Source organism: Nakaseomyces glabratus, chromosome A, assembly GCF_010111755.1.
Source record: "Nakaseomyces glabratus chromosome A, complete sequence".
In the NCBI taxonomy this organism is placed as follows: domain Eukaryota; kingdom Fungi; phylum Ascomycota; class Saccharomycetes; order Saccharomycetales; family Saccharomycetaceae; genus Nakaseomyces; species Nakaseomyces glabratus.
In genome coordinates, this window is record NC_088951.1 from 427,507 (window position 1) to 450,725 (window position 23,219).

General features: G+C 42.1%; 12 protein-coding genes across 12 annotated transcripts; 6 read left to right on the plus strand and 6 right to left on the minus strand.

Moving 5' to 3' along the window:
- Positions 1 to 729: 729 nt before the first annotated feature.
- MMR1 (Mmr1p) lies at positions 730 to 2,439 on the minus strand (the record flags this gene model as incomplete). The annotated part of the gene is made up of 1 exon (XM_444948.1): positions 730 to 2,439. One exon carries the CDS (start codon positions 2,437 to 2,439, stop codon positions 730 to 732), a length of 1,710 nt encoding a protein of 569 aa, XP_444948.1.
- Positions 2,440 to 3,074: 635 nt separating this feature from the next.
- SBH2 (Arf family guanine nucleotide exchange factor SBH2) lies at positions 3,075 to 3,344 on the minus strand (the record flags this gene model as incomplete). The annotated part of the gene is made up of 1 exon (XM_444949.1): positions 3,075 to 3,344. The coding sequence occupies one exon, from the start codon at positions 3,342 to 3,344 to the stop codon at positions 3,075 to 3,077; it is 270 nt and encodes an 89-aa protein (XP_444949.1).
- Positions 3,345 to 4,070: 726 nt separating this feature from the next.
- PIN4 (Pin4p) lies at positions 4,071 to 5,990 on the plus strand (the record flags this gene model as incomplete). The annotated part of the gene is made up of 1 exon (XM_444950.1): positions 4,071 to 5,990. The coding sequence occupies one exon, from the start codon at positions 4,071 to 4,073 to the stop codon at positions 5,988 to 5,990; it is 1,920 nt and encodes a 639-aa protein (XP_444950.1).
- Positions 5,991 to 7,092: 1,102 nt separating this feature from the next.
- SAS3 (histone acetyltransferase) lies at positions 7,093 to 9,252 on the plus strand (the record flags this gene model as incomplete). Its single annotated transcript, XM_444951.1, has 1 exon — positions 7,093 to 9,252. One exon carries the CDS (start codon positions 7,093 to 7,095, stop codon positions 9,250 to 9,252), a length of 2,160 nt encoding a protein of 719 aa, XP_444951.1.
- Positions 9,253 to 9,496: 244 nt separating this feature from the next.
- Positions 9,497 to 11,431, minus strand: TOD6 (Tod6p; the record flags this gene model as incomplete). Its single annotated transcript, XM_444952.1, has 1 exon — positions 9,497 to 11,431. One exon carries the CDS (start codon positions 11,429 to 11,431, stop codon positions 9,497 to 9,499), a length of 1,935 nt encoding a protein of 644 aa, XP_444952.1.
- A 768-nt stretch (positions 11,432 to 12,199) lies between these two features.
- GVI51_A04125 (3'-5'-exodeoxyribonuclease) lies at positions 12,200 to 13,354 on the plus strand (the record flags this gene model as incomplete). The annotated part of the gene is made up of 1 exon (XM_444953.1): positions 12,200 to 13,354. The coding sequence occupies one exon, from the start codon at positions 12,200 to 12,202 to the stop codon at positions 13,352 to 13,354; it is 1,155 nt and encodes a 384-aa protein (XP_444953.1).
- A 358-nt stretch (positions 13,355 to 13,712) lies between these two features.
- PTC3 (type 2C protein phosphatase PTC3) lies at positions 13,713 to 15,071 on the minus strand (the record flags this gene model as incomplete). Its single annotated transcript, XM_444954.1, has 1 exon — positions 13,713 to 15,071. One exon carries the CDS (start codon positions 15,069 to 15,071, stop codon positions 13,713 to 13,715), a length of 1,359 nt encoding a protein of 452 aa, XP_444954.1.
- Positions 15,072 to 16,262: 1,191 nt separating this feature from the next.
- On the plus strand, positions 16,263 to 16,913 carry PTH2 (aminoacyl-tRNA hydrolase; the record flags this gene model as incomplete). Its single annotated transcript, XM_444955.1, has 1 exon — positions 16,263 to 16,913. One exon carries the CDS (start codon positions 16,263 to 16,265, stop codon positions 16,911 to 16,913), a length of 651 nt encoding a protein of 216 aa, XP_444955.1.
- A 164-nt stretch (positions 16,914 to 17,077) lies between these two features.
- On the minus strand, positions 17,078 to 18,256 carry SHP1 (protein phosphatase regulator SHP1; the record flags this gene model as incomplete). The annotated part of the gene is made up of 1 exon (XM_444956.1): positions 17,078 to 18,256. One exon carries the CDS (start codon positions 18,254 to 18,256, stop codon positions 17,078 to 17,080), a length of 1,179 nt encoding a protein of 392 aa, XP_444956.1.
- Positions 18,257 to 18,660: 404 nt separating this feature from the next.
- IAI11 (Iai11p) lies at positions 18,661 to 19,023 on the minus strand (the record flags this gene model as incomplete). The annotated part of the gene is made up of 1 exon (XM_444957.1): positions 18,661 to 19,023. One exon carries the CDS (start codon positions 19,021 to 19,023, stop codon positions 18,661 to 18,663), a length of 363 nt encoding a protein of 120 aa, XP_444957.1.
- A 276-nt stretch (positions 19,024 to 19,299) lies between these two features.
- Positions 19,300 to 19,767, plus strand: CMC2 (Cmc2p; the record flags this gene model as incomplete). The annotated part of the gene is made up of 2 exons (XM_444958.2): positions 19,300 to 19,333; positions 19,496 to 19,767. The coding sequence occupies 2 exons, from the start codon at positions 19,300 to 19,302 to the stop codon at positions 19,765 to 19,767; spliced, it is 306 nt and encodes a 101-aa protein (XP_444958.2).
- Positions 19,768 to 20,718: 951 nt separating this feature from the next.
- On the plus strand, positions 20,719 to 22,686 carry SKT5 (Skt5p; the record flags this gene model as incomplete). Its single annotated transcript, XM_444959.1, has 1 exon — positions 20,719 to 22,686. The coding sequence occupies one exon, from the start codon at positions 20,719 to 20,721 to the stop codon at positions 22,684 to 22,686; it is 1,968 nt and encodes a 655-aa protein (XP_444959.1).
- Positions 22,687 to 23,219: the final 533 nt, after the last annotated feature.

Here is a 23,219-nt window from a genome sequence, read left to right on the forward strand (position 1 = left end):
AATACCTGAGTTGTTTAGCAAAATGGGTGTTGAGCTACTGTTGAGAACGTGTCTTACCTTTATAGTGTTCCAAGGAATCTTGCTTTTAAGATAATATTTTGATCAAATGATGTCTATTGCTGAGATGATCCCTTTGCTAGTCATGATTTGGGCATCTTCTGCTCTTCTCCGGAGTTTATTTTGACGTTCCGGGATAACATAGCAAGACCGTTAACTATGCACTAAATAATAAATAATTAGTATAAAAACATCAAGAATTATAGTGTCATTGGGAAGTATCACATTGCGTAGCTTTACCTCCTTTAATATTATTAACATTATTTTTTGATAATCGTACATCTCACAGCTCTAAAAATCTTATCGGCATAAAGATTTATTATTAATAAATTTATAAAGTATTGTACAATAGCTCAAACATTGAATTATCTGAGATAGTATAAAAAAGAGGATTGCAAAGAAATAAAAATTAATGTAGTTTATCATATCCGCCTTGTCTGGCAATGTAGTGTATCCTGGTAGTAAAAAGAAGAAAAAATAAAATAAGAAGTAATGAAACAAACATAAAAGCAACTTTAGTTGTTGAACAATGAAAAAAATAGAATGAAGAGAACGGAAGTCTGCAGATCTAAATGGAAGAGGAAATGAGTTATACGTCGAGTGCAGTTTCCATATGCATTAAAACTTTAAAGGTTATCATAAAAAGCTGAATTGTACTATCTCAGCTATTAATTATAACTCTGGAGATGGAGTCTTTGGAATTTTTTCCATGTCATCTAATTGAACTTGAAAGTTTAATTGAAAACCTTTCTTAGAGCTTGTGGCACTTGCAACTGACGATGCAGCATTCTGTCTCTTCTTAACAATAATCTTTTCCTCGGTTGGATCTTCCAAATCAATTTGCTCAATTTCATCCTCTGCAATAACAGATGTACTTGAGGGAGAGTCTGAAAAAGAGGATGGCGAAGATGATGAAGAGTCCTGTTGTTCATCTAGTTTTCTCAGCTCTGTACTTGAAATACGTAGAATCCGCCCTCTGTTGTCGGTTAATTGAATATTATCACATGATTTTCTGTGGCCATGAGAATGACGATGGCCATGTTTTGAATTAGATTTCTTTGGTGGCGGAGAGTTGCTTATAACTTTTAACTGTTTCAACACTTTCTGGTAACTGTCAAACCTCTTTTCAAGTTGCTTGACTTTCTTCTCCATGTCCCTTTGCTGCGTCGGTTTTGCAATTGGGGCATTTTCGTTGTTACCAATGAAATCCATGAGAAGTCTATCCTCCACTATTCTATTGGTTGTGATGGAGTGGATCAATTTCTCATTTTGCAATTTAAGCTCACTGATCTCAAGTTCAAGCTGTTTAATCTTCAAGTCAAGTTTTTGGGCCTCATATGACGTCGAACTCTGGCTTGACTGACTCTCTAGATTAACTTGGTTCCTAAGATCGTCCTGAATCACAGACATCATCCTATTAGAAGATAAATGCCCATGGCGGTGACTGTTTGCGTGTTTGGCTATATTATTTTGGCTCTCGTACCATTCCATATCGTAGTCTGTGGAAGTTGCGGAGATGAAACTATATCTGTTGGTGTTGATATTCTTATGATCAATTTGTACAAATCCGTTTCTGTCAGTTGGCAACGCTTCGACATCCAAACCGTCTCTCAATTGTTGGGAGTCGACGTCCTTAGCAGAGGTTGCTGTTTCAGTAGAGAAAATCCTAGAAGAACCCACTTCTTTTGAGTGAGAAGCTGGAACCTGCTTCCTCAGGTGTTGTTCTTCATACAGAGTCTTTTCACTGTTGGCATCCGACACCTTCCTTGCATCTTTGTCATCCGACACAGCTAAAGTTTCATCCTTTGTTGTAGTGGCTCTGTCGCGTCTTGTGCTAGTAGAGTCACGGTTCTTGTTCCTCTTAGGAACTATGACTTCTTGCCGTAGCTGATCCAGAGACTCCTTGATCATTGACACTTGCTCAAAGCCCGACATACTGGTGGTCTGGCTGTTGTTTTCATTAGAAGCAGAGCCCTGCTGCTGAGAGCCCGCCTTACCATTGCCAGTCTTCATCAGAAGCGCGGATAGCAAAGGCAGAGTTGATGTTGAAGTAGAGCTTTTCTGCAAGAACTCGGGCTTCAGCATCTTTGGAGCACCCATGCTGAAGTTAGGACCCGGGTTGGCACCGCCTGTGTTCTGGAACTGCAGCCGCAGCGGCGAGAGGGACCTCAGCGTGTCCGAGTCCCTCCTGGACCGCTGCTGGGACCTCCCGGTCCTCGAGAGCTCGCTCAGCTTGGACAGTGATGTCGGGTACAACAGCGAGTTCATCGGTGCGTGCTGGTCTAGCTTCAGCTTCGTCGGCGAGAGCAGCGTCTTGTCGTCAAACCCAAACGCTATGGGAGACATGCTGGGCGACAGCTCGTTGAAATGTGGCGAGTTCATATCCGACGTCCACTTATGTTTGAGTGTTTTTAGCCTGTGTCCTTTGTCGTTGTCGTTGTCGTTGTCGTTGTCGTTGTCGTCGTTGTCTTGGCTCTCTTAGCAATCGAGGAACTATTCCATGGATTCGCTTGTTCTCTTTTTTGTGGTCAAGCGTAATATATAGAAAACCTGAACTCTGTTCCCAACCGATCCCCCACACACAGGCAGCTCCCAAATCCAATTGGACCACTTGAATGGACCACTTGAATGGACCACTTGAATGGATCCCCAGGGAGAGACTGGCTATTGTTGATTCGATGCGATGAGCTTTCATTGTTTACAAGTTTCCCATTATTTTTTGGGCCAATCCGTGCGGCGATCTCTGTGGCTACACGCAACTCCTTGCCTTTTGTTTACTATTTAACCCGATTGGGACGTTCCCACTTCGTCCATGTCATCACCGACAACAGAAATCACATGATCACTATATCATCTGAAGGGCAGTTAGTGGTCTCAGTTGTATCGATTAATTCTTAGTCATATATATGTATGTGAGTAAGCTATACACTCCTGTATGGTACATTTATATTATGGTAGGTGGGTGGTAGGTGGTAGGTGGTAGGGGGGGTCGTGGCATTCTCGTTTGTGCATTGTTTTCAGAACACTTGGCCGGTCATCTTGGCGACGAAGTGCATGGACATCACGGTGAAGATGAAACCGGCGGCCAGGAACAGCACTACGAGCGGGTCCACACGCAGTCCGTCGGCCTCGTCGGTGAAAATCTTCAGGATGCTGCTGCTGGAGCCCCCGAACCCAGCAGCACGCGCAGAGGTAGGCGTCTGCGTCTGCTGCTTCTCCTTCACGGCCTGCGCCTGTCTCCTTCTCTGCAACGTACGGTGACCTCCCGGTGGTGGTGGAGTAGACATTTTTTGTAATTGGTGTTCAATAGCTATTGCTTCTGCTTCTTATAACCAGCAACACCGCTAGCAAGAGAGGAAGAGAGAGTCCCTCTTTTCATCCAGTTTCCCAACTTGAGAATCCAAAAAGTCCAAAAGTCTAAAGATCCCCCACCAAGAAAATACTCTTCTGCGGGTTGAAAAGAGCACTTAATTACGTGAGAGACGATACCACGAAGAAAAAACGTGATTCATATATCAATATACGTATACATCACATGATACACGTACCGAATGAGATATAGATCACTGTATACAAGTCACATGATGTCCACGTATAGTGAGATATAAAACACGTGATGGATACGTATAAGTAGATAAGGTTGTCTTTTGCTTCTTTCCGCCTCTCCACACACCAAAAGCCCTTAGAAGTGGCCGTAGGATCCACCTATTTCAAAAACCCAAACACTTTCCCAGCCCACACATAGACATATCTACATGTACATGTATATATATCTACATGTATATATCTACATATACATCTACATCTACATGTATACATATACATTGAGCCCATTGCTGCTTACCCCACACATCACGTGAGTTCTGTGGAAATGAAAAAAATTTCTGAAAAATTCCGCTTGCGGGATCCTCATCGCTGAAAAATTTGTCTTTCAACACATATAAAGAGCATCCTGCTGGTAGGGCATCTCTTCTCGCTTCCAGGACACCAACGCAATACCACAGCCAGGACACATGGACACCGACAGTAATCCTGAGGCGGGGGTCAATAACGGGGCCGCTAACGGTGCCGCCAACGCTGCAAGTCTCACAAACGACACAGCCACACCTCCAACAACAACAACAACAACAGCAACAACAAATAATGATTACGAGGCCAACGATGAGGACGTTATACCTAACGCGATAGTTATCAAGAACATCCCGTTTGCGATCAAGAAGGAGCAGCTGCTGGACATCATCCAGGAGATGGGGCTGCCCTTGCCGTACGCGTTCAACTACCACTTCGATAACGGTATCTTCAGAGGGCTGGCGTTTGCGAACTTCTCCACTCCAGAGGACACAAGCAGGGTGATCTCCGACTTGAATGGCAAGGAGATCAACGGGCGGAAGCTGAAGGTGGAGTACAAAAAGATGCTGCCACAGGCGGAAAGAGAGCGCATCGAAAGAGAGAAAAGAGAAAAGAGAGGCCAGCTGGAAGAACAACACAGATCCATGTCAAACTTGTCTCTGTCATCTATGAACAGAAACAGCAACAATACAAACAACAGCAATGTAACCCCAGCGGCAAATACCACCAACTTGCTGTCTCAGCAGCTCTTCTCTCCAAACTTGGGATCTTTATCCACTATGCAAAACAGCAACATTGTACAACCAATGGCCAACCAGAGCACTTCGGGATCGATGTACAGCGCCCGTAACAGCGCATACCAGAACGATCCTAACACAAGCGCGAACATGGTCCAGCAACAGTCTGCCGTGACTGAAAGATACTATGCCCCATTACCAGCAGCTTACTCGTTGCCATTGCCTCCACAGCAGTTGGACCTAAACGATCCTGATACTTTGGAAATTTACTCCCAACTATTATTGTTCAAGGATAGAGAGAAGACGTACTACGAGCTGGCTTACCCTGTCGGCGTTTCTGCCAACCACAAACGTATTATAAATGTGCTATGCTCTTACTTAAACCTAGTTGAGGTGTACGATCCTAGGTTCATCATTATAAGAAGGAAAGTCTTGAACCAAAATGACTTGCAATCTCACATCTTACAAAATCAACAGTCTCCTCAAGTTGGGACGACCGAGAATAATGCAATGATGCACCCATTGCAAGCTAGCTCTACTGGAGGATCGATGAACAGATCTCACTCTTACACAAATCTTCTACAAACGCATGCCGCTGCCGCTGCCGTTGGAACAACAACTGCCAGCTATGGATTGGGCGTTACAGCCGCCTCCTCCACTGGTACTCCCAAGATTACACAGCTAGCTCAACAAATGGTTGCCAATCAACAAAGCCAACAGCAGAATGCAAGCGCACAAGGTCATGTAGCTTCTACCTCTTCACCAGTTATTAGTGTTCAATCCAATCCTCTATTCAGTGGAGAACAACAACAATCACTTCTAAGACAAACAAGTGGCTTAACAGCATCTTCCAGAATTCCTTCCGGGTACTCTTCCAATCAAATGTACAATAATGTGAACCCATTGCTAAGAAATAACGGTATTTCCCCACCAGCTGGCCAAACAGCTTTAAATATGACCTCAATCCATAACAACCAGAGAATCCCACAAGGTTTCCCAGCATCTGCATCTCAGTTACAACAACAGCAACAACAGCAACAACAAACATACGGTCAAAACTCAAATCCTTTAATACCGCAGCACACTAATGAATCGGCTCACTCTAACTATTCTTTGCAGTCCCTACATGATGACTTAATGAATCAGCAGTCCAATACCTCTGTTTTAGGCAACAGTATCTCTGCTACAAATACTGCTAACGCCTCCGATATGATCTACAGAACATTGAGCCAATCTAGATATGAGGACGGTCTTGAACAAGGCCTTAACAGATCCTTGAGCGCATTGGACCTGACTGGTAAGGACCAGGAAAATTCTTCAAACGATAAGAATGCAGGCTGGCCTTAATTATGAAAAGAAATATACCAGTAACGAAAACGAACTCATGCTAATGAAATGACTTACGTACAGAATCCTGATGATTTTCACGATTTTTTTTTTTTACATCTAATTCTCTTTTTTCTAAAATTAATGAACAGGCTTTTAACAACCCACTACTTTATAGATAATATTTGGTAAATTCACGTCGTGGTTGTCCCCATACAAGAAAATTGTCACCTTCTATCTTTTCTTCATCTCAATTGCATGCTTAAACACGCGTTCAGAATATTGTCCAAACTCAAATCTCAATGTGATATATGCCTCACTTGCAAAATTTATTCCTTACCATTTAAACCAATCAATTTTTGCAACACCTTGACTTTTTTACGTCACGCACAGGGGGGACAATCTCAACAATCTCATAACATAGCTATGAAAAATGAGTTAGCTACCTACTCCCTATTGCAACAACTATTTTGCCTACCAACTCGACGTTAATGATATTATTCTGCGGAATCATAAGCATTCTATACATGGTTTCAACTTTTTCAGCGAAACATTGGCTTCTTGATTCTCGCAATACCCTCCATTTCAAAATGTATTTTAAAAAAAACAACTAATATGTACTTTCTTATGTATTATTCTAACTAAATTCATATCACACTACTCATAGTTGGTACAGCATGCAAGAGGCATGATACGATTAAGTCAGAGCTTATTGTTGCAGTTCAGTCACATCACTGAATACGCTGCATTTCTTCATTGAGCCTGAATTGATCACAAGGTAAACAAGTGGATTACACCTTAACTATGATGTATATTGGGTAGAGGACATAATAGTTAGCGTATGCATACACCGTGCCACCGAATCTGCACTACAATCATAAGCTATATCAAATTATAGCGCTACAGTTCCATAGGAAGGAATTGCAAAAGAGAACCAACAGATAATTAAACTTAAAGTTTAATAAAAGATATTAACACCACAAAGCTAGACAGTAAAGATTTTAATGACCTATCAAAACGATAATCGGAGTCCACTATAGGAAGCAATTACGATACTTTACCAGCAAAACAACAGGAAATCTAACAGTTATAAGCGATACGAAGTTGCCTATAACTTCTATAAATGAATCGAGCCACACGAAGTCGAAAACCAGATCAACTCCCGTCACAACCGCAACGATATGATTACAATACCATTAATGATCTGGGTGCAACCCATATGACAAATGGTGGAACCAATGTTGCATCCATAACAACCAATCTATCGACAAATCCGAATGTTGAAATTCATGAAGAAGTTTTCGAGAACAATGCGAGAAAACTAGGTCCCTTAAAAATTAGATATGATTCGAAAAAACTTTTGAATTTTAAGAGATTATTGGAGGTTAGATCAGAAAATGCTATCAAAGACTCTGAGGCATCTATCCGAGAGTTTGATCCGAACGGTGATAGTGATGCACTCCAAATACCGGAGGTAGACGACGATATCCCATACAGAGGAGTTGTTGTAGGCAAAAAGAATTACAGCACTCATCGAACAATCCCTTCATCAACTGATCGTGAGTTCTTCAGGAGATTATTCCTAGAATCATCTACAGCTGCATTTTACAATGGTAATGTTCTTTTAGGGAATCATGATATAAATGATAACGATACCAGTCAACCACCGAATAAGAAATTAAAGAACGTGAAAGCTGTAAAAGAAAATCCAAAGACAATAGAATATGTATACATAAGAGATTCAGAAGTCAAGACATGGTACACAGCCCCATATCCCGAGGAATTCAATAAAAATAAAATACTTTACGTCTGTGAATATTGCCTGAAGTACATGAATTCACGTTTTGTATATTATAGACACACACTGAAATGCAAGGACCATAGACCCCCAGGTAATGAAATTTACAGAGATGAGAATGTCTCCGTCTGGGAAATAGATGGCAGAGAAAACGTTGTCTACTGCCAAAATTTATGTCTACTAGCTAAATTGTTCCTTAATTCCAAGACTCTTTACTATGATGTAGAGCCATTTGTGTTTTATGTGTTGACTGAACGAGAAGTATCTGAGGATGGAAGAACAGTGAAAAATCACTTCGTTGGCTATTTTAGCAAAGAAAAACTAAACTCATCTGGGTACAATTTAAGTTGTATTATTACTTTACCTCTCTATCAGAGACGTGGATATGGCCATTTCTTGATGGATTTTTCATATTTACTCTCTAAAAGAGAATTTTCACAGGGCACTCCTGAGAAACCGTTATCTGATCTAGGCCTTATTACTTATAGAAATTTCTGGAAGTTAAAATGTGCTGAAACACTTCTTTATTTGAAGAATGAACTTAATTTGGAAGATAGTGAGAGTGATGATAAATTTCCTCTGGTCTCTATAGAGGATCTAGCAAATCTAACCGGAATGCTTCCAACTGATGTTATACTTGGCCTTGAAGAGTTAGGCGTATTTTACAGGTGTCCGGATCCTAATCAAAATACCACATCGTACTGTATTAAAATCGATTCTTGGAATAGAATCAAGGCCATTCGTGAAAACTGGCTAAGAAAGGGCTATCAGTCATTAAAACCAGAAAACTTAATTTGGAAGCCACTAATATATGGCCCATCAGGTGGTGTAAATGCGTTAGGAATGGTAGAACCCCCCAGTTTGCCAGAAGATCGTAAAACAAGTATATCCAGTGAGCCGAATTTCCAGAACAATCCAGTTGACTTCTTTGGTAGCCATATAACCATGGTGAAGAAGTTTATGACTGATGATATCGAAGATCCAAGGGACTTAGAAATTCTGACAATAGACAATATTAAGAAGAGAAAACTATCTGTTGGCAAAAACAACATGTTGCAACAGAGTTGGGAGATTGCATATCAAGATCCAAGGCCTGTTGATAAAAAGGATACTACTGCACGTAAAGCTCCCTCTCTTCTTTCTTCAAAAACTACTCGAAAGGAATCCTTGATGTCTGCTGAGACCGAAGATGTACTCCCTTATGAAAACCAAGAAATGGATGATACTTCAGTAGTATTAGAAACTGAAGAAAGCGACCCTGACGACAATGATTACGATGAGGAGGATATTAACGAGAAAGTCATATCTTCTGATTCATCATCTTTAGTGGTGTCTTCTGAGGAGGAAAATACAGATGAGACAATACCAGTCAGAAGATTTCCGCGAAGGCATGCTTCTGGGTTAGATGATGCATTGGATGACGATAGAGACGAATTGATAGATCTTACTACCTCAAGACAGAAAAGACAACTGAGGAGGATGTGATATGAACATCAAAACTGTTAATAGTATATAAAAGTTTTTATTCCATCTAATTATTCATAAAAAGTACATTTGTGCATCATGCAATTAACTTTTGCACAGAAACTATAAAAAACTATAAACTCATGACATGAAACATTTAATGATTGATTAATAATAACCATGATATACGATATATGCAATAATGTAAGCTATCTAGCCAGCCAGACTTTGTTATTTTCTCTTGTTAAATCCTCAAACCGTGTTGTCACAGGTAATTACGCGAGAATGTATCTAAACGCCATTTGATTTCATTTTCTGATCTATTCGGTAGTAGAATAGATAATTCCATGAGTGATAGATTCCTGAGTTTGTTTTCTGTCAATAATTGGTCTTCTTCCAAAGACCAAGGCATGAATCTGGAATTATTACCACTATTATTACTACAACTAGTAACACCTTCGTCCTTAGGTTCCATCCCATCTAAAGAATGAGAAGCATAGTCCATAGCTTTCTTTTGAAAGGCAGAACTATGACCAACTGGATTATCCATGTATTGAACCTTGAAAGTGTTATATGAGTTCTCATATGTCCCATTCTCTGTAGAAGTCTTACCATTAGGTGAGCTAATTGTGTTAAGAGACTGTGAACTTGTGGCTTCTCTTTTCACGTTTGAGTTTTTCCGTTGCATCTTTGGGGCTGCATGTAAATTACTGGCGGAGTTACTATGATTTATAACAAAATTATTCGTTATAGAGTTCGGTGCCGATATTATAGAAGGCCTTCTAGAGTTTGAAGTACTAGAAATGTTGAATGACGACCTTCTAGAGTTTACTGAAAATGAATTTTTCCTGGACTTCGAAGTAATCAATGTTGTATTCAAAGCATTGGCTAAGTTCGAAGAAAAGGATGCATTTTGAAGGTACTGCCCACCAGAGCCACCGTTAAAAGTTGATGGTGGAGAAATTGATAAGCCTGAAGGACCAGGGTTGTATTTTGTATTTGCTGAGCTATTTGTGCTATTCCCTACAGGCATAGGTGGGTGTGTAAACGAGTTCCTTCTAGATTTTACTATTATCTTTGGAATGAAACCGAAGTTTTCGTTCTCAATATCATCATTAATTGCGCTACCATGTGATTCTCTGGTCTTCGTCTCTTTAAATTTGATACCTTTCAATGAATGTAACTGTGGTGATGGTCCCAACGTATGAGAGTAAGACCTTGCCTTTGGGAACTTATTTTTCGCTAACGATGTATGACTTCTCTGAGTGGAACCGGGCGTCACAGAGCCTGTAATAGACTGCGTGGAACCCGATATGGCGTTACTAGGAATGGTAGCCACTGATGTTCTTCTCGAGAGAGGAATAATGGGGAAGTGCAAGCTTGCCCTTTTCCCCTTTTGAGTGCCGTTAGTGCCGTTTGGGGTCACCGACCCGTGGCTAGAAGAAGTCAACATAGCAGTAGCAGCAACAGGAGCAGGGCTGGCGCCCGATACTACTTTGTTCAGCTTCGTATCCATCTCGGAACCCAAGGGAGTTCCGTTTCCGTTAGCAGACCCGGGATAACTTACAGGAATGTTATTGGCCAGCTTATCGTTATTATCCACTGGGGGTCTAAATGGCTGCTCTGAGGCGCTTCTGCTGAGCTGAGCGTTCTCGATCTCGGAGAGTCTCTTCACCACCACGTTGTACTCCGAGATGTCCACCGTCGCAGTCTTGTTAGACTTCAGGTTTCCTGACTTCAGCCGCCTCCAGCGGAACTGGCACGCGTTGGGCGTCCTGTTCTCGAAGTACAGCGCGATCTCCTTCCAGCCCAGGTTCTTAATCTCTTTCAAGTGTCTCAGCAGTATATCGTCCTCGGGGTCCCACGACGACGGGTTCTTGGCATTCGCATTATCCTGCGACGCGGACGCCGAGTTCGATGAGTTTGACACAGAATTTGACACCGAGTTTGACACAGAATCTGACACCGAGTTTGACACCGAGTTTGACACCGAGTTTGACACTGAGTTCGGCTCAGGCACGCCATCGGAACCTACTTTATCCAGCTCGGGCGATCCAACATCAGAGTTGTTGTTGCTGCTAAGCGGCGTCGATATCGACGCCGCAGCAGCACTCTTGTCTCTGATCGCAGCAACCCCATCGCTCTCGCTCTCGCTCTCCCCGTGCTTCTCGCCGACATCCATCATCAGCGCCGAAATCATTTAGTCATGCCACTGTTCCGTAGTCACCCCAGCTCCCAAGCAAAACAGCAATCCCGCTCTCTTATACTATTTTTTTCCTTTCCCATAGCGATGCGATGAGCATCATTTTTTTTTTTTTTCACTTTTCGCTTGTCAACCTCATCGCAAAATATTTTTTCACTTCTAGAGGACGCAAGATAAGGACTTACGTCCGCAGTAACCCTCCCAAGAGCCTGGTCCTCCTAGCCTTTAGCCCTCTTAGCCTGCCAGACAGCACTGGCACACAGCTCTGCACTGCACTCTCTGTGCTTCTCGACACACCTTTCCTAATCGGGACACCCCTGTCAAAGCCCCTGCGCCTCTATCTCTGTCCCTCTGCCCCCCCTCCAACTTGTCACTTAGGAGGGCCGGTGGGGGGGGGGGGGAGCCACGTCTTCTCGCTTTCGGAGCTCCGCGGGGTATGTGCGTTTTGTACGTGTGGAGGTCAGGTGTTTGTACGTCTTGTACGTGTGGGGGTCAGGTGTTTGTACGTCTTGTACGTGTGGGGGTCAGGTGGTTGTATTTGTAATGTGTGATATGGATCACGTGATGTATACATCACGTGATCATATCTATACTCCCCAGGATGTACCTCTCTCTCTCTCTCTTCTTTCTCTGTGCGGTGCTGCTGCGGAGGGCACCTCCGCCGTTATTCATCTGCTGGATAAAGGTTCCTCTGCCCATAGATAAAGGTTTCTCTGCTCATACACAAAGCACTAACCCTTGGTCTGCAACTCCCCTACCCACACGATGTCAATTGCCAGGAGGATGCGGTTCTATGACATCGCGCTGAACCTCACTGACCCCATGTTCTTTGGGGTCTACAGAGGCAAGCAGAAGCACGAACCAGATACGTACGAGCTCTTGCACAGGGCTTACGACGCTGGAGTGCACGCCTCTATGGTTACGGGGTCCTCCATCGAGGGCTCAATCGACGCCATCAGCCTGGTGAAACGGCTCTCACACAAGGACCACATACAGATGAAACTGTTCTACACCGTAGGCGTGCACCCATGCACGGTCAATGAGTTCATGGCGCATACCATGGACGGTGCATTCAACATACACGAGGCCTCAAACGACTCAGACCACAACGACCGCCTGTACAGACAGGTTATAGAGAACCCGCAACTGGCGGTGCCGAAACTCAGAGAGCTGCACCTCTTGCAAGAGAAGGCCATGCACGACCCGCACTTTCGAGCAGTCGGCGAAATAGGGCTCGACTACGACAGACTCAACTACAGCTCAAAGGAGATGCAGATGCTCTTCTTCGAGGAACAACTGAAGATCGCATGCATGGCCGCCCCATCTAAACCACTCTTCCTGCACATGCGCAACTGCGCCGCTGACTTCATCAGCATCCTAAGGAAATTCATCAACGGGTTCACCGACACCGAGGACACTTTCAACTGGATCCAAATCGCCCCACATAGAAACATAAAGCACGGCAGCACTTACTACAAACTGGACCCGACGGTGAAATTCGTAGTGCACTCGTTCACTGACTCCCTCGAAGACATGAAAGAACTCCTGGCCCTCTCCCCAAATTGCTACATAGGCATCAACGGCTGCTCCTTGAGAGACCAAACAAACATTGAGTCCGTGAGACAACTGCCTCTCGAGAGACTGTTGCTGGAGACTGACGCACCATGGTGTGAAATCAGACCTTCTCACGCATCAAGCGCTTACCTCCAAGGCTATGATGGCTCACGGTACAAGCATGTCAAGAAGGAGAAACTAGACGAATGCTTGAGGAAGGACGAAACTAACGTGCTCGTAAAATCGAGAAACGAACCTTGCAACATGGAACAAGTAGCTGTAGTGATAGCTAATATAAAGGAGCTCCCTGTGGAAGAAGTAGCTGAACGAGCATGGGAAAACTCTTGTGACATATATGGATTGTAATAATATATATGGACTGTAAAGATAGACATATAGACTGTAAAATATATACAAGGATTGTAAATCTGATTTGAAATTGTTTGAACATAGGATCCATGCTTAAACTAGAAGTATTTTCTTAAAATTCATATATAGATTGTGCTTATGGATTGTAATATCATTAAAGACAGCTCGCTTATATTTACACAAGGCTTGCCGTCCTCAATAAAATAATATTAATTATATTACAGGATTTGAAAGGCAATGGTAACGATTTTCAAAATCGATCAGACTATGTAGTTTCCTTTCCAGAAAGGAAACATCAATATTACAGGATGGAATAATGCATTGATTTTTATTATTGACACATAGATCGGTAAGATTAGTGGCCAATTGATTCTTCAGGGTTGGCATGTGTGCTTTCCGTAAACTCAATATCATCGTTCTTTTCACTTGGACTGGTTTCTCCAGCAGCAGCTTCGCTCAACGATGCTAACATATCCGCAAGTGCAGAGCCTTGAAAATGCTGAACATTATTTGGACTTTGGCTGATTTTGATACCTGCCTCGAGTAACGATTCCAGCGAGGTAAAGTCTATGACTCCAGGTGACTTGCCATTTTTTGACGTATCCACTGGTCCCTTAGCTGTTACCCCTCTCTCTTGGTTTCCATTCAATTTTGAACCAGGTGCTGATCTAGGAGCCGTAATAGCAAAAACATCTTCATCACCTGTTTCTTGATTCTTTGCGAAATTATAGAATGAGAAAACCTCCTTTCTCTTTTGTTCAAAAGTAGTCGAATAAGAGTAATTCTTTGCCCGCATGCGCTCAAACCATTGCTCCAATGTTTCAGAGTCTTTCAATAAAGCTACAACAATAATACTCATATTGTCACAACCAATACCAGAGCCTTCTGTGCTTGGCGCACAACAAATGTCGACGATTCGCGATGTAATCTCTAGCAAGGATAACTCCGTTTTTTGAATACCATAGTGTACCATATCGACACACTCTTGAGAGGACAGACAATCCCAGATACCATCACAAGCCAAAATAACGAACTCATCATTCTCAAAGTCTAGCTTGTGTTCAATTACATCTGGGACACATGTGACCATTTGCTCATGAGGTAAAAGCTTTGGATTGGACTTGTATTCAAAGTCACCAATGGCACGCGATAATGCCAAGTTACCGTTTACTCTACTCATTTGAACGAAACCATTAGCTGCTGTAATTCTTGCAGTTTCACCCGGAAGAGTAGGTTTGTGATCAAATGATAATGCTTTTGCAAGACCACCAGACGATAACACTGTTCTACTGTCACCAGCATTACCGCAGATAATTACACCCTTTTCCTTTGAGATTAGAACAGAGGTGGCGGTACAGCCACTATGGTCATCACTAATGGAAGACTGCGTTGCCAGCTGTTCATCAGCAGCCAAGTAGGCATCCGTTAAAACCTGAGCAAGATCACCAGTTTCATAGCTCTTCTGAGACTTGACTATCTTCTCCATACGTTCACCGCAGAAGTTAGCCACGTAGGAACCCCCATGGCCGTCAAACACACTGTATAGAGCCACATGGCCAGATGATTCATCGGCGTTCAAGTTTAATTGGGCGATATGCGTATCCTCCATCGACATACGCCATCCTTGCATAGCACAGACAGCATATGCTGTCCATTTGTCGCTACCAGACTCTGTCTCTTTATCAATGACTGGGTTCGAAAGAATTTGCCCCATGACTTACTGTAAATAGTTTCTTTGCAATGAATTTGGTCTATCAGATAATATAGCGTAACCTTATAATAGACTTGAAATAACACACCGAGTCTTTATAATTAATCCAATTGGGCGAAGAATAGTTGGGAGTTCTTTATGGGGGTGACAACAACTTGTTTCGGGGTTTAGCACCTTTTCCAGCTAGAGTCTATGCGAGGCCTAATACTATTCGAAGCAAAAAATCAAAAGGACTAGCTAGGGTTGCCAGATAATATACAAATAGGCGTCTGTAGATCCTAATCTCAATCTATTCCGCAGTTATCTAATAGCAATGCTCAGTAGTTGATGAAATGCCCTTTGAAATTTCAGAGCAATTAAATCAACAAATTAGTAGAGGTTATAAATAAGGACAACGTCTGCTGTGACTCTAGAAGGTTGCCTCGAGAGAAGTGATTTACAGAAAGCTTCTCTAGTGCAAGATAAGCACACAAGGCAGACCCACACCCCATCTGGACTTCACATGGGAACCATCTCTGCCCAACCCCTCAGGCAATTGCACACTCTCCCTACTCCCTCCTCCCCCGAAGAAATGTAATTGGCATCTCTTTTCTTTGTGTAAAACCTTTCTGCCCATCAGTTTATGTTGGAGCACTCTGCTATGCGTTCGTTATCCATACGTGTGTGTGTAGTACACCTTACAGAGGCTCTACAGGATTTATAATAGAGGCGATCCCAAGGTTAATGGGCTGGACCTCTTCCTGTACTATCACCAACTGTGTATATCACTAGGATGTTGGGCACCTAACAACTAACATATATGGTAGGTTTTGTTGCACACCTATCTTGACTCTACTGCTGTTTTTGTTACCAAGAATGATGTAATAGTTATGGTTACAGATAAGATCGATGTCAAGTAGAACAACATCAAGATCGAGATCAGGAATATGAGCCCCACACCACTGTGAACCCACATACACCATTTATAAAGTAGAAATGTATACTCTTTAACACAGTACTAGTGTTGCTCCCATGACTCTTCTTCACAATCTTTTTTTGCAAGGCAGAGAAGCGATGCGATGAGCTTTGCCAAAATAATTGCCAAAAATAATACAAACGAGTACAGTTAACAGACACTTTTTATGTTTGATCTGCGTACTATAGTCCCTGTGCTTTTCTTAAGGGCAACACCAGAGTGAATAATTGGTGCGAATCATGGGGAGCAATATAATACCATCATTTTTCGGCATTGCTGTAGCTTCTTTGGCGACTGGTTACTATTTAGGCACCTTGAGCAATGGCGACTTACTAAGTCGCAAGAAGAAAGAGAACAGAAAACCAACTAAGGATGAGATATTGAAGAAATGTAAAGAAACTGCTGAGGCAACTGCAAATGCTGAAAGCGAAGACGAGGAAGAGACTGACGATGAGGATTACGACGAAGGCGAGCTAAGTGACGAGGAAATCGAGTCTCTTTCCCTAAACGATATACCAGGTGAAGTAAGAATGGCTCTTGTAATCCGTCAAGATCTTGGTATGCAAAAGGGTAAAGTTGCCGCTCAATGTGCCCACGCAGCGCTATCATGCTTCCGTTTGATAGCTACTGATCCAAACAAAATGTCATACAACCCAGAACTAACAAAGAGGTGGCTAAGACACGGTCAAGCCAAGATTACATTGAAATGCCCTGACAAGGAGAAAATGGATGAACTATACGCAATGGCCATTTCCTTGGGTGTTAATGCTGCTGTCATCCACGATGCTGGTAGAACTCAAATTGCAGCAGGAAGCGCCACCGTACTAGGTCTTGGCCCTGCTCCTAAAGCAGTCTTGGATCAGATCACTGGTGAGTTGAAACTGTACTAAAGTACCTAGTCTCATTTTATAAAATAGAAGCTTGTGATTTGTTCTTCTGTAATTAATATATCTTTTAAAAGTAAAGAAATAACAATATTTACTATTTGTGCAAATCGAGTTTACAATTATACCATTTTTTTGGACTATAAAAAAGGTAAAGTGCCTATCATGCATTATTTCCATCTTTGGACAACGACAGCATTCACCAGGCCAGCCTCCTCGACAGAGATATCAGAATTCTCAATCGGCTTGACTGGGAAAGCATGGTTTAATGTGAATTGTCTTGATTTGTCGGTAGTGTTGCTTGAAACATATTCATATAGAGATCTCACACTGTCGGTTGCATTACAACGGAAAATTTCCCTTTTCCCACTAGCATACCTTATTTGAATAGAAGAGTCACCTTTTGGTACTTCCTCTGTTTTTTCTGCTTTAGTCTCTGTCTTTGGAACAGCCTGTGTTGCAGTTGCCACAGCGGGTTCTGGAGCATCACCAGGCACAGGAGATCCTAATCTCTGTCCTCTACCATGGAATCCCTCTATCTTCCTCTTTGGAGGCTTATATGATTCATCAAGTTTCTTATGAACATTAACATCGACCTCTTGTCCAAACTCTACATTCAATAATTTCAAAGGTGCCCTACCTTGGTTCAATTCATTCAAGTAAAAACTGTTGGCAGGGTCGTCATACCTGTACAATTCACCTTCGCCAACTTGAAAACCTTCCTTCCAGAATGTTATATCTCTGGTTACACGCTCAGGTGTCCTTCTGCCACTTTCAGTGTTATCTTCAACAACTTGGTTCGTTTCGCCTACGGAAGACCCCAATCTGTATCCTTTACCTATGAAATGCTGTGCGCTTCTCTTGTTCTCTGATTCTTCTTGCGAAAGACTCTCACCACCTCTCTTGGCTTTCTCCAACAGGTCCTTGATAATGTTGTTTGAGTCGTTAGGATCAGTTACCTCCAGTCCAGATACTTCACCACCGGCGAAGGTATTTCTCTTATCATCATCGTCATCGTCGTCACCACTCCCACCGTTGCTCTTTACCATTTGGGAGAAACTCATGAATTTACTGTTCTTCTTACTATCATATTTAACTGGCTCGGAAGATTGAGAAAGTGCTCTACTGCTGGTCCCTTCCGCTGAGCTTGGTCTTGGCGATTCACGTGTAGGACCCCATCTCTCATCGTTCTCCCTTTGCTCCTCCTCAGATTCCATCTGCGAAGCATAGTAAGCATTCAATGCACCACCCAAATCGTTGTCGTACTGCTCCAGATACTCTCTGGCGACATCAATAGACCTATCGGTCAATGTCATGAACTGCTGAATGACTTTATCAGAATCGGACATGGTTTCTTCTACAGGCTAATTTCCTGTGTCGCCTTGACTGGGAGTTCTTTGGTATTCTTTTTTTTTGATGCAATGCCACTGATATAGCAATTGATCTGGTTATACTCAGCAATAATAGCGACTGATCCATCAATGCTACCGGCTCACAAAGTTATAGTTAGGGAGGCAACTTCTTTATCCCCAGCCCAATTGCACGAAGAGTCCCCGGTGCAAGTAAAAGCCGATGAGTGTCACGTGAGGGTATAGGCAATGAGCAACTTATAATCAACTAGTCCCTTACAATGAGATGGTTACTGTTATGCTGATGGCTATTGATATATATTTATAGTACAGTATTCTTGAGAGTTATTATATACATGCTATGGAATGATTTACCTACCGCAGTGGGTTTTTTTTCGTCCTTTTTAATCATTAAGGTATTCCTTATCGAGTCTAAACCGTTCTCTAAACTCATCAACCGTGGTTATATCGTTATTCCAACAGGAACCAGTTATACCCATGGAGATCAGCCCTGTTATCATACCTGTGGTGTAGAGCAGTCCCATCGATATGTCTTTCCCTGTTTTCTCGCTTGTGGTCCCAGTGAAAGGTTTATGATTGCTCATAAAATTAGTCCGTCTTAACAAAGAGCTATCAACTTTCTTGGGGGCTACTTTACCCATCAACAACCGACAGCTCACAAGCGTCACCATTGTGGCCCCGAAGAAACGGAGCATTTCCGTTTTCCTTCTGTCTTGATACCGCAGCGGTACCTGCTGTTCAACCATTGTTGTTACAAAGTTCAGGAACAGATATTGTCACTTATCTCTTTGGTCACTGTAATAGTGTATATATCGCTATGAGCTGATGTAGTTATCGGCCATAGCGTGACTCTACTTCACTATGTCACTTATAATCGTCAACATTCGCACTTTTTTCATCACCGAGGAGCTCATCTCAGGGATTTAAAGGAAGGACAGTCATCGAGAAACTATAGAGCACAATATAGCTGGGGACCCTAAAGTTTGACACGCAGACACAGTGTACTCAAGTATTGACCTAACATGCATCCACAACTAGAGGCTCAGAGGTTTCATTGTATGTACAGGAGTTGCCTATTTATTTCAGATTCGGAAGTTCCAGTGCAGATTTTACTAACAACACAGATAAATAAGCTTTTCTTTTGGATACTGCCAATGGTGTAACTCATACGTTCCATGTGGTATTTATCAAGGGAGCTGATCATTTCATCTAAAACAGCATGCCTAGACTATATTGAAGCTCTTGACAAATGTCATCAGAAGGAGTACTACAAGCGTATGCTTGGACTATGTAATAATGAGAAGGATGCCCTAACACAGTGTTTGAAGCAGGCCAGTGCCGAGACCAAAAAGAAGGCTATCCAGGAGAACAAGTTGAAAAGAGACAAGCTCGAATCCAAATGGAGGAAGATCGAGGAAGAAGAATACGGTGAGGACGCTATCCTGAAGATGATCCTGGACAGAGAGTTAAAGAAAAGAGAAGGTAAATAAATGTGAAAAAAAACAGTAGCCATAACTGATGGAATCAAACGCTCTACCTGTAAATAATAACATTCCAATGAATTTCACAAATTATATGTATTACCAATTCATAATAAAAATACTAAAATAAAACCTATGATACAACTTCGGACGTAAAGCACTAGCAACAGACAATTCAAAATCAATACCAAGCCAACAGAACAAACCGATAACAACAGATTGAAACACTAACAAAAGAAATATACAGATAGCACAATATCAAAACGCTATTACCAGATTCATACCCACCGCTGCAAACCATATGTATACGTCATGTGATGTATCACTTTACACAAAGAAACGCGAAAGTTCAAGATGGGAAGAACCTTCATTTGTGCTGGTGGACTGCGGCCTTGTCTGTGGGATGGGTGAGAAGATAAGAAGTTAGTGCTACGTGGCCTTCTGTGCAAGAAAAAAAAGTAGATAAATATATTAATAGCTTTTACGCGTCTGGAAGTTTATATATAGCATAGAATGTAAAAATTATCCATATTGCCTGCCAGTACAATACCAAGAGCATAGTCTCTGGTGTCCTCCCAGTATTAGCCCACCTGGGGGTAATCCCGTAAGGGCCCTTAGGTTTTGCTCGCGAGCCTGTGATTTCACCCACAATCTCACTCTGCTGACACACAACACAAGCTCATCGCTCTATTCTCTTGCCGTATACTAATAAGATTATACTTCGAGTTATATTCAGTATATCTATTGCCTCTATAACTTATCTACCAACAGACCATAAAAAGATATTATTGAACTTTGTGTCTTTGAGAGAGTGTTAACAGGACTTCGAAAGAAAAAGTAATAAGCCCACCGAAACTGGGAGAAAAGTATAGCTCATCACATCAGTAGCGTTACAGCAAAAAGACTTGGTACTCATAGAAAGTCATTTACCCAGGACGTTAATAGCAGGAAGCAGGAAAAATGAGCCACCCATACCGTCAACAACTTGGGGAGTATGGTTCGAGAACCAGCTTTGATAACAGCGGACAGTCGCTTGGCATCGACATAAGTAAGATAAAAGACGATATAATATCGACATCATCTTCTCTACCGAGGAGACCAGAACTGTTTGATGACGATGAAGAATATAGCAGCTCTAACAACGTCGCAGCTGAAGACAATAACTTCGATCAGTCATTCAACTCCACAATATCAAGCGGAGCAAGGAATATGAGTTCAACTAGCTTGAGTGGTAACAACGTAAGAAAAATACGATCAAAGTCTGTGGATTTGTCACATATGTACCTGCTGAATGGTAGTCATGACACACAACTAACGTTCACCAACGAATCCGTGGCTGACCTGTCACACAAAGTAGTGAGTCAATACCTGAGTAGTGGAAACAATGACCCAGACACCAACCCATTAGTCCCTAGATTGAAAACTATCGAAATGTACAGAGAAAATGTCAAGAAATCAAAAGACCCTAACGTTTTATTCCAGTACGCTCAGTATATGTTACAAACTGCCCTCACAATGGATCCCGAATGTATGAACTCTACTGGAAAGGATGAAGACGCTGCAGAATTGAAGAAAAAGTTCCTAAAGGATGCACACCATTACTTAAAGAAACTCAGTACAAAAGGGTATGTAGATGCTCAATATTTACTAGGTGATGCATTAGCATCCGGAGCATTTGGTAAGAAAGATAACAAAGAGGCATATACTCTATTTCAGGCTGCTGCCAAACATGGCCATGTGGAAAGTGCCTACAGAACTGCACATTGTCTAGAAGAAGGACTAGGTACTACCAGAGACGCAAGAAAAGCCTTGAACTTTTTAAAATTTGCTGCTAGCAGAAACCATCCTTCAGCTATGTATAAACTTGGTGTTTACTCATTTTATGGTCGGATGGGGCTACCATCTGATGTTAACACAAAACAGAATGGTATTAAGTGGCTATCGAGAGCAGCAGCTAGAGCAAATGAGCTGACATGTGCCGCACCATATGAACTTGCGAAGATCTACGAGGTTGGCTTTTTAGATATTCTTATTCCTGATAATAAATACGCGCTTGAACTTTACGTGCAGGCTGCAACATTAGGCCATGTTCCTTCTTGTACGTTATTGGGACAAAGGTACGAAACAGGTGACGAATTCTTACCCCAAGATACTAGTTTATCTGTGCATTATTATACACAAGCTGCATTAAAAGGTGATCCAGTTGCAATGCTGGGTCTGTGCGCATGGTATTTAGTAGGTGCTGAGCCTGCATTTGATAAAGACGAAAATGAGGCATTCGAGTGGGCTCTTAGAGCTGCCAACCTTAAATACCCAAAAGCTCAATATACATTGGGCTATTTTTACGAGCATGGTAAAGGATGTGAAAAGAACGCTGAGATTGCCTGGAAATGGTATGCAAGAGCTGCAGCCAATAATGACAAACGTGCGATAAATAAAATGAATTCGAAATCAAAAGATGACGTTACCTCAACATTTAAGAAAGGCCATCAGAAGTCAAGAAGTGTAAATACCCTAAATTTGTTTGCAAAGATGGATGATGAACCCGAGTATAAACCACAAGAATCAACATTTAACAATGAGTTCAACACTAATAGTCGAGACGATTTAGATGGAGGACGACATAACTTATCCAAATCAAATGACAATTATGGAAGTTTACCTACTCCTCAGATAAATTATTTCTCCGCTCCAAACAGTGCAGAACAATCGCCCGCCATCAGTAAGCAAAGTGCAAATGGCAAAGCTTCCAACAACACAGGCCGACTACACAGATCCACTCCACAAAATGATATACGCGTAATTCAAAACACACAGTTTAAATCAGAGGAGGATCATTTAAACAAGGAACTTCCCTCACATTCCCAGGAACAGAACAGCAAGGAGAAGAAGAAAAAAAAGAATAAGAAAGATTGCATAATTATGTGATCCTCCTTGCTACCCTAATACACCATGATTCCCGCCCCCTCGTCATCACAGGCATGGATAACTTTCATATAGTATAGACATCCGTTATCCTGTTTCAACGGCTACATATATATTTATAATTGTATATCAATGAGATTTCCGATAATGACGATTGCAAGAAGTTCCAATAGTGCTGTCTGTGGAAAACAAATTATTAGATACCATAGATATATTTATAGTTTATAGCATGTAGCGCAAAGCACAGGTACACCAAGGTATCATCACATGATTCTCTTCGTGATGAGCCCTCCTGTATCTCATCACCAGCTAAGTCCGACAAATGAGATGAGTGATATCGAGGGGATGCCAAGTCACAGCTGCATAGCTAAGGATGAGGGGGGGGGGCAACCAACTATACTCTTCACTATCTATGTGCTTATCGTAGTAGCATACCGTAAAGCGTCCATTGCCATTGGACTTACTCAATTTTGTATCTTTTGGTAGGATAGGTAGTTAACGTATATTTGTGAGCCTTGGCCTTATCTTTATTTATT